We start from the raw sequence: 10,181 nt of genomic DNA, 5'->3' as shown, positions 1-10,181 counted from the left end.
TTATACTTATTATATTTATATTTTTAATTATATCATTTCTTCTTGTAAAAAAATTATTAGCTACTTAAATACAAGTTTTTTAAACATAAAATGTAATAAAAATAAGTAACAATTTTATCAAATATCTTGCATAAATTATAATGTAATTATTTGCATGAATAGGATAAATGACTTTTTGAACTTTAAGAATGTAAATAAATTTTTAACTTTTATTAAAAATAAATTCTTTAAAATTATTTTAATAATTTTTTACATCTTTATTATGAATTTCAAAACACATGATTTAATACTTTATACATTATATCCAACATTAAAAAAAATGTGATGCAAACACTGATATCACAAGTGACTAATAAACCCTCAAATTTTGCAAATTCAATTTTATATTTAAAGATTAGCAGCTACTATAAAAGTCAAAACATAAAACATATTGATAAAATGTCAAAGGAAAGATTACTTTCTCACTGAAATGCTTTTGTAATAGTTTTACTAACGGAACTGAAAAAGTAAGTGTCACAACAATCAAGGAGACAAAAATACTATAAAGCGTGCTGAACCTCTTGGGTCTTGTAGTTCTTACCAATACAAACAATTCTGTTTGGTTGACTATCTTTTGTATTTATAAATTAACATTTACAATGCAGAATTTGAAAATAATATAAGAATTGAACAGATAAACCCAAAAACGTTTTGATCTATTTAAAATGAAGTTCTTTATACCAAAACAAATTTTTCAATATCAGAATTGTGTTTAATAAACAAAAATATATAAAATAAATCATACAAAATAATTTTTTAATTAATAAAAATGTAAATATTAAAATTATATTTAAGCATTAAATGTAAGTTTTAAACTATAATACAAAAATATATACATAAATATTTAATAAACTATGATCAATATTTTACATAAATTTTAAATCAATTTAAAATTTTTTTCTAGTGGATTTCAATTAAAAATTATATTAATGCATTCATCAAAATAAAAATTCTTTCATATCCTTTTACTATAAATTTATTATGCCATTTGAGATATTTTGTCAGATATATTGCAAAATTTCTCTTATATTTTCTGCTCACAACAAACTTAATCAATAGTTATTGTTCTATTTGCTGTCAGAATTTGACTGTAATCCCAAAAGAATCTATTTTTAGTTATAGTTTATTTCTTATCAAATTTCTTAGTTTTAAAAAAAGAACTTGGACTCACTTAGAGAAGAGTTTTAATTAAAAATAAAATAATAATCTTTAGTTATTTTTTAATCATTTAACTTTCAAACTTTTACATTAAATTTTAATATTTATAGATTTAATTCTATCATACAATATGGATAATCAAATTTAATTGCATTATGTTAATATTTATTAGTTCAATTTTATGAGACAACTCTTTTTAACTAACGTATTATTAATACAATAAAATTATGAGATTTTCAAATAATTTGAATTTTTTATATCAATTAATTTAGATTTTCTCAAAAATTTTTTTTGTGTTTTTTGTTTGTTTTATAAATTTTTAATTTATTTAAAATAAAATCTTAAAAGTTAAAGAATTTAAAATCGTATAGTGTATAATAATAACAACTACACATAATACAATACTGTAGTTACTTATTCTAGTTATGTTTTAACATTACTTATCAAATTATGGATATTATCCATTTCCTTTAAAGATATTCTATTCTTCCTGTCAGAAAATAATTAAATTCTAAGTAATGAGTTAAGGAAATAACATAAAATCAAATTATAATTGTGCCTAAACATAAATGCTACTGTTGTATGAAAATTCATTAAAAGACTCAAATATTTAAAATGTTTATCTTTGATGTAAAGTTGAACAGATTAAATTTTCAAGATACAAAATGCAATTTGCAAATAGTGTATCTTAATTAAACTTTCAGTAATTCTAATAAGAATATTGAATATTTTAGCATTTAAATCATTTTATAAATCTCATCTTTTTAAATATTTAACATTTTCTTATTAAAAATGAATCAATCTTCATTATGATATTAATGCATTAATGTCTACTTAATTTTTTTCTGCTACAAATATAAATATTATAATTCTTGAAAATATAATCTAAAATATTCTAATTATAACAACTCTTCCAAAGAAAACTGACAAAACACTTCTTGATATTTTAGCTAAGAATTGTTTAGTATTAAACAATATTTAATTTCTTCAATATTTATTTGAAAAATGAACAGATTACATTTTAAAGCTCTTCATTAAAAGTTTAGATATAATTACACTATCAGTTAGTCTACTGTCATCATCAGCATTATCAGAAAGGTAGTAATTCAATATATATTATAAATTAGCATTCTCCTTCTAAATTTTAATGTCTTACTAATTACTCAAATGAATTAAAACAATTTTAATTATTTTAAATATTTATAAAGAAATAAAGTAATTAATAAAATGCTATATTTTAAATTTAAAATATTTAATTTTTCTATAATTTAAAGTTAAATATTATCATCTGAAAAACGAAATTTTAACAAAAGAAGAAACATTAACTGGTTCTTTTATGTACGTTATTCTTTATACCACAACAATAGAAAAAAACTGTAAAGAAAAGCTATCTGGACATATAATAAAAAAATAATTTAAAAACATTTATTAAGCATAAAAATTAGTTGTGTTGCCTATATGTTTCTGTACAATTAAATTAATGGAAAGCTTAATGCAAACACTCCCAATATATTCAAGATATACAGTATATATATGAATATTTAAAATATAAAAGTCATTTCTGTTTGAATTAAACCGCTATTTATAACATAACACGAATAAACGAACCATAAAATTCTTTAATAGTTGAAGGCTATATGTTACAATATTTCTGATAATGTGAAAGATAATTCTGTATAAGTTTGGCGTGAAAATGTAACATCCTGACATGGTCAACGATTAATAACTTTCCTATTTATCTTTACTTTAAAATTTAAACAATAAATCTAGAAACTTACTCTTAGAAAACAACTTTAAAACAATATAATACTATTGTAAATAAAACTAGAGAGCAACTTAAGAAAACAAAATTTATATTATTTTAAGGAAGATGTATAATAAAGACAACTAAACTTCATATGTAAATACTCTATTATGAAATTTCGAACGTACTATTTAATAATTCAAGCACACAATTATTTATTTATATCATAGACGACGATTTTATATATGCAGTTAATCTTTATACAGAATTTTAATTAATTAAATTATATAAATGGAAGAAAACTATTTATTAAAAATTAATCGAATTCCATTTATATTTGCAATAAATAAGAACAATAATTAATAAAATTCTATAATTAAAGGAAACGACAGAAAAATTTGCGCTTTGAAACAAAAGACTGAGAGCATAAACCTGTTTCAGACGACCTATAATATAACCAAAATATGTATATATTTAAATATATACTACGACCTTCATAAACCGGAAACTCCTACTGTACAATATCTAGGATTGCTCTAAATAATAAAATTCGATTTCAGTTTAAACGTCATTTTCGGACGTTAGAGGATTCCCATAAGTAGGTATATTGTTCGAGACAGTAAACAGGAAAACAAAATAATTCTTTTTCGTTATAAAATATATATCTACAAAACAGTTACAAAATTAAAATTTTAGTACAAATATACGATGCCTAGTAACATTATTTAAATGGTGGTTAAGCAGATCGAGTCTGAAGAGATCTCTACATAATGAAATCCAATTAAAATTCGCTACGGTTAATTAAATATGAAAATGTAACATATTTTCTTGTCACCTTTTTTTTCTTAATTATCAAAAATTCTAGAGTCTTAAAAGCTATCAAGCTCCTACAGTAATTCAACTTATAATAAGTCGTAAACTCGAAAGAAAAGAAAGCTTAGCTCCATTAAAAAAACACCCTTTCTAAGAAATAATAATTTTGGCCTTCGGATTTAGATTTATAGACTGATGAATGTTATCTAGTTTGTTACCTGTTCTAATTATTAAAAATAAGTTGTCCTTGTAGACTTTTCAGGCAATAAAAAAAAAAAAAAAGAAAAAGGAATCTAACCTTATCTGGCATTATCTATATAAAAATGTATCGGGAATAATATAAACTCTATCTAGCATAGTGATAACATTCTCCTATTTTTCCGCACGTCCTATCCTATAGCATAGCATGACCTCGGATTCCGATGACCTGAGCGATGATAAAAATGGTTTCGTTGAGGTAACATCTGACGATATAATCCGGTTTCCGATAACCATAACGATGTTATCGTCTCATATTTGTTCCTATATTTCTTTGTATGAATTGCCTAAAACTGTAATAAGCCGATCTTCTGTAGGCACTTTACATAACTTTATATATATAAAAAATAAATAAATAAACGTTTATCTCTAAATAGCGAACTAAAAAATTCGTGTATTAAGAGATAATGCCTCCACTATTGTTCAAGAATAAAGGAATTAAACACGATTACTGTTCTGTCTTTATCGTATTTGATCCAAACGGGATATTTTCTCTTTTCTTTTATCGATAAACAAAGAAATTGATTTCTATCCTTATGAAATCGTCATCGACTGTGATCGAAAAACAGATGGAAAAAGTACAAAAAAAAAAAAAAGATAAGAGGAAAGAGTGTTAAGGTTCAATAAACAGATGACATAAATGTAGAAATAAAAGAAAAACATAAGAGATATTTTAGACTATAGGAAATACTTATAGAAAAATTTTGGTGGGCATATCTGCACGATTGAAACTCTATACAATTGTAAATTCATCCCGTAGAAAGGGTAACATACTAGATGATTCATTTGACTGACGTCACATCGTACGAAGCGCATTATCCTAAATGACAATAGCGTGAATACTTTCCTTCAAACATCGAGTATGCCGAAATTAAATGCATTGTATACTTCCGCGTATATATATGTATAGATATATTTATTTTTTACGTAACAATTCGATATAAAAATCTTCTATTCCAGTGAATATTTAAATATAAATCGCAGAATCCAGACTTTTTAAATCGAATATCTGTATCATAATCCGTGTTATAAGCGCATTTTATCGTATGAAATTTGAAAAGCGTCCAAAAAGATAGGCCTATATATATTTAATTTTCATGAATATATTAAATATTATATAAAATATAAATTATATTAAAAATATATATTTAACGGAGCAGGTTACAAAAATTAATCATCTTCACTTATCTTTACACTTTAGCATAGAGAAATGCATATAAAAACATATTCATTCATATGGAATTTTTCATGAATTATTTTATTTAATAAAAATTAACGTCAATCAGTAAGTGACTGCCATATTATTATTTCGGTTTCGCAGATAAATTATGTATGTAATACTTTATATATTAACATGAATTTTAACTTTTATTTATTTTCTTCGTAATTATAAAACTTTTTGAATTAATTATACATAACGTTTTTCAGCGATATTTTTTTCGTTTTATTTAAATCCCCATTCTTAAAAGTACCAGGCGCGAAAAAAACAAAGTATCTAAGAAGAAAAATAAGCTTATGTGAGATATCTGTTTTAAAAAAGCACCGTTTTATTGTTGTTAGAGGAGAAAAGTATTCCAGAATTTATATCTAAACTTTTGTTGCCTGTATCTACACTTTTTTAGTATCTAACTTTCTTCCGAAATTCTTCTTTTATCTGCATTCCCGACCTCACAATACTTTCAAGCCTTTATAAATGTTTTAGTATTATAAATTACCCCAATAAAATAGATATGAAGAATCGGAGTGTAATGACCTTATTTTTATAGTGGTTAAAGGGTGAAGATGAAAATTCATTCATTTTTTCTAGAACAGGTTTGAAAATAAGCCAAGTTCAACTGACAGAGCTGTAGAGATACTTACATGAAACATGATAACGGAAATTAACGGAATGTAATAATTATATTCTAATACTGTAGTTGAAATATATAATATAAGATTCGAACTATCAGTTTACAATCACCTGATGTCATTATATAGTATTAAGAGATAATTGTAATTATCTATGGATAATCGCATCATTATCATATGATCAATATTCTCTATCGGAATCAATGAGATTAATATCAATGGTATAAATTTTTTATGTAGTTTTTAACGAAAATCAACGACTTTTTTATAAAAGGCACTCGTTAATTTAATTAAATATTTGACGTAACATCAAAGATTCTATCCGATTTTCGTTCATTATCGCCACATCGAAATGTAAACAAAACTGTTGTCAGGCTTTTTAAAGAGGAGAATGGCAAAGAAAAGAATGCATCGATCCATTTTTTCTTGATGTAAACATTGCTCTCTTCAATTTATACTTAATGGTAGATAATAAGAATAAATAAAGGAAGACGGAATGAAAATTAAAAGGGTTCAACGTTGTTTAAGCAGAAATTAAAGATTAAAAGTTGCGAGAAAGATTACTTAAACATTAAACTCACCTGGTCGGGTGTAGGATGACGATGCGAACATAGATGGGGATGATGAAGAGAATGTGTCGTATATAAAGCTGTTATAATAAAGAAATAAATCCCCCGCATCCACTTGCCGTAACTGCCTGCCGCCATCTTCACAGATGTGAAAAGAGCGCACCCTACTGGAAGGACGCCACATTCACAACTGAACTAGTATAACAAACCAGAGCGACGCGATCACATTTTGATTCCACATAGCGATGCTGTCGGCAACTAAAAAACATTATATATTTTTCTACTTTTTTTTTAATTTTAAATATACTCGACCACGTCTATAACGTTTCGTGCTAGATAATAAACAGTGCCGTATTTATATATTTTGACCGATTTAAAAAAAGTTATATTTATTTATAGTATTTTTTTTGACGGGATAATTGTAATTTGGTTGAGTAGTCATGGTTGTCGGGAGAAGCATGGATGGTTGAACTTAAGATCGAAGCAAATAATAAATTTTTTGGCATAAAATATCTTGGTTCTGAAGATGCTGTTATGTTTTTAACGATACGCCGCTTAACGCCATTTAATTTTCTCGTTAACTTTTTTCTCTCGCCGTTGTTATTGTTCCATATTTTTCATTCTCTAAACCACAAGCGAAAATTTTAAACGTAGATAGTGTTTATATTAATTCTGTCGTGTAACCGATTGTAATTGATGGGTCAAACAATTAAAAGAAGCGCGTTTAACACAAAAACTATTTTCACTTCTATCTAGAAATACATTTTGCTAAAAATAAATGAAAATATTGTTTTTCTTCGTGTGTTCTTTCCACTACACTAGATAATGTTCGTGTGTATATATAGATATATATATATATATCAATAACATTATATAAAAATAACTTTCACTGGTAAGGAGCTATTGTTCAAATGATTATTACTGTCATTACTATAAACTTCGGGTGGAGAATAGCTTTCACGACAGAAATACGACATGTTACAATCGAAAAAAGTATCTCAATGGGTCAAAATCTGTGGATAAATACTAAATAGAATGGCAATGTCCTAGTTATAAAATTAATAGTATACCTGGAAGTCATTATTGCTCTGTTTGCATCATTTCCGATGCATAAATTCCATACATAACTTTATAACATGGATAGAATTCTGATCACATTTATTAATAAAATCACGTAATATCTAGTTATAATATTCGTAATACAAATTCTGTATATGTAGAAGTGAAAATTAAGTTTATAGACAATTTTTCTAACTTTAAAAGCGAAAATGATCCTGATGTGTTTTATGACAAAAATTTGTGAACTAGTTCTTCTTTGTGTGAAGTAAATGTTTAGAAAAATGTTTTAGGACTAATGTGAAGAATTAGAGCGAAAAATTTCGTAGGAAATAAAATGTGAGGATTTAGTTTTTTATGATATATTAAGATAAGCGTTTTTAGTTTCTCTAGTGCATTTTCCTTATGATATACATCTACAGATCTAGGGAAAAAACGCTCTCTCCTTCAAAATTTTCTAAATGTTTTACATTTACAATTGTACCAAATATATATAAATATATTTGTATTATTTCTCTTCAGAACTTTGACACGATAACGTTTCATACTAATATTTTGCGCGAATAATTATATTACTTTTCTTTATAAAAACTAGAATACGATATCGTATATATCAAAATTGAATACATTTCTTTCAATATTACACATTCAAAGTGTTATAATAAAATAATTGACAAGTCAACATTGAATTTATTTTCGCAATTCTAAACGTATGTATAGGCTATAGCCTATATATGCCTTTTATTGTTAAATTAATTAATATACCATATATGACATTAATTTATAAAAACTGATTTTCAATATAATAATAATGATGATTATTTTTAAAAAATTCAGTTTTAATAATTTTATGTTTGTAGGAACAGAAAAGAAAATGTGATATTTTCCGGTGAGAAAAATTCACTAATTATCTGAAACATTAGATATTTTATAGTTTAGTTTTATCATTTTTCCAGTTTTGATCAGAAAACCCGTTTTTTAGTTAATTAAAAATCATCACTTGTTGAGAATAAAATTTTGTTCTTAACCGATAATATATCTTAACGTTCATTTCACAAATTAAATAAGGAAAAACTAATTTGAATTTGATTATTATTTAAGTTAAAAAATTTGAGCCTTGAGACGTAAAAGCAAAAACTGAAAAATATACAAAGAGCTAAAGTCGTTACTGTAAAAATTAACATTTTTTTTTTAACCTTACAATCTGTTCATGGGTTAAATATCCAAATATACTTTAGACAATAAGAATGCCTTGTTTATTTTCTATGCTATATTTGCTAATTGAAAACGTGATTGATTTTGTGTAAGGTATTATTCTATCATTACGAGTCGTAAATTTTCGACTATAAATAAAAATTTCAAACTAATCTTTAATTAAATAGTTACTTGATATACAGGCCAACGAATTTTGTGAGAATATGTATTCATTGAATACAAATTTTTAATTCAGTAAATCTTTTTAACAGTATATTCTATGATTTTTAAAATTTTCATTTGTAATATTATTTTTTAGAATTTTCCCTTACTTCTCCTGAAGCGTTCGTGTAAACGTCCCGCGAACGTCGACCATCAGCTGTTCTTAAGGTCAGTTGTAAACAATAGACTGCACGTCTCTCATTGCGATTTGTTAGATGAAAAAAAAAACAAATTAAGTATTTCTAAAGCTATATTTTATAACTAAAAGAACTTATTTTAAATTATTTTATATTTTTGTAGTAGTTTTCCTATAAAAACGCATTTCGGGGGGGAGTGATTTACCGGCAATTTTTAGGTTCTGATTTTTTAAATATGGTATTTGCTTGTATTTCTACATGAATGTTAATTATCAATAATAAAAAAAATGGTCCTCAAGGGGTTAAAAATGAATTACATTTTTCCTGGATTCTATTAATCATACTAAAAGTGCATCTTCAGACGTTAAGAGGATGCCCGCAAGGAAATATTGTATTTTACACGGAATATCCTTATCAGAAGGTAAAAATACTTTTTTAGATGACACGCATTATGTATTTTTTAACCGTTAGTCATTTTTTGTTATTCAAGTTGAATTCTGCCGACAGCCAGAAACAGTTTTAATAATTATGAGTTGTGTGATCTTTTAGTTTTCTACGACTTCTACATTTTAAAATTTTCTAATTAGTTTGCATTAATGCAAATTCTTGTCATTAAAAATATAGAGCAAATTCATTTCATAAAGAAATTTAGTACGATAATTTCTATAAATAATGAAAATAAAGTTATAAAATAAAAGCTGCTTTGTATAAAGAAGAAAAATGAAATTCTACTTTGTAATAAAATTTCAAACTAATATGAAGTGAATTTTATATAATGAAGTCCATAATGAATAAATAATATGTAAAACCAACTAAATAATTTTAATATTTTCTTTAATTAAAAGACAATTTTAATATAAATACAGATAATCCACTTTCAAAAATATTTTATTTTGCAACAATTATTAAACAGAAATTTTATTTAAGTGATATTTATAAATCATTTCTTTCTCTCTTTGCTCCATTGATAAATTGGAGGAGCTTCTTTAGAACCTTCTTTGACTTTCTTAAATGGAGGATCTTTTTTATTCTAAAAATAAAAAATATATATTTGATTAAAATTTAATCTATGTTAAATTAAAAATTCAATCTTATTGAAAAAGCTAATAAATTATTCTCTTTACTAAGAGAAGCTTTTAATGG

At 24.8% G+C, this 10,181-nt stretch overlaps 2 protein-coding genes across 2 annotated transcripts in view; both read right to left on the bottom strand.

The window, feature by feature from the left end:
* Positions 1 to 6,567, bottom strand: part of LOC111628732 (leishmanolysin-like peptidase) — a 99,852-nt gene extending 93,285 nt beyond the window's left edge. The window contains 1 exon segment of the mRNA XM_023372568.1: positions 6,442 to 6,567. Coding sequence (XP_023228336.1) covers positions 6,442 to 6,567 — 126 coding nt within the window.
* A 3,313-nt stretch (positions 6,568 to 9,880) lies between these two features.
* The window catches only part of LOC111628727 (probable U3 small nucleolar RNA-associated protein 11), a 63,792-nt gene continuing 63,491 nt past the window's right edge, over positions 9,881 to 10,181 (bottom strand). Inside the window, exon 7 of the mRNA XM_023372562.1 lies at positions 9,881 to 10,068. Coding sequence (XP_023228330.1) covers positions 9,979 to 10,068 — 90 coding nt within the window. The 3' untranslated portion in view covers positions 9,881 to 9,978. The remainder of the gene's footprint in view (positions 10,069 to 10,181) is intronic.

This window comes from Centruroides sculpturatus, unplaced genomic scaffold (assembly GCF_000671375.1).
Source record: "Centruroides sculpturatus isolate CEXI.00-Female unplaced genomic scaffold, Cexi_2.0 scaffold598, whole genome shotgun sequence".
NCBI lineage: Eukaryota > Metazoa > Arthropoda > Arachnida > Scorpiones > Buthidae > Centruroides > Centruroides sculpturatus.
Note: the sequence above shows the minus strand (reverse complement) of the source record. Positions and strands in the feature narration are given on the sequence as shown.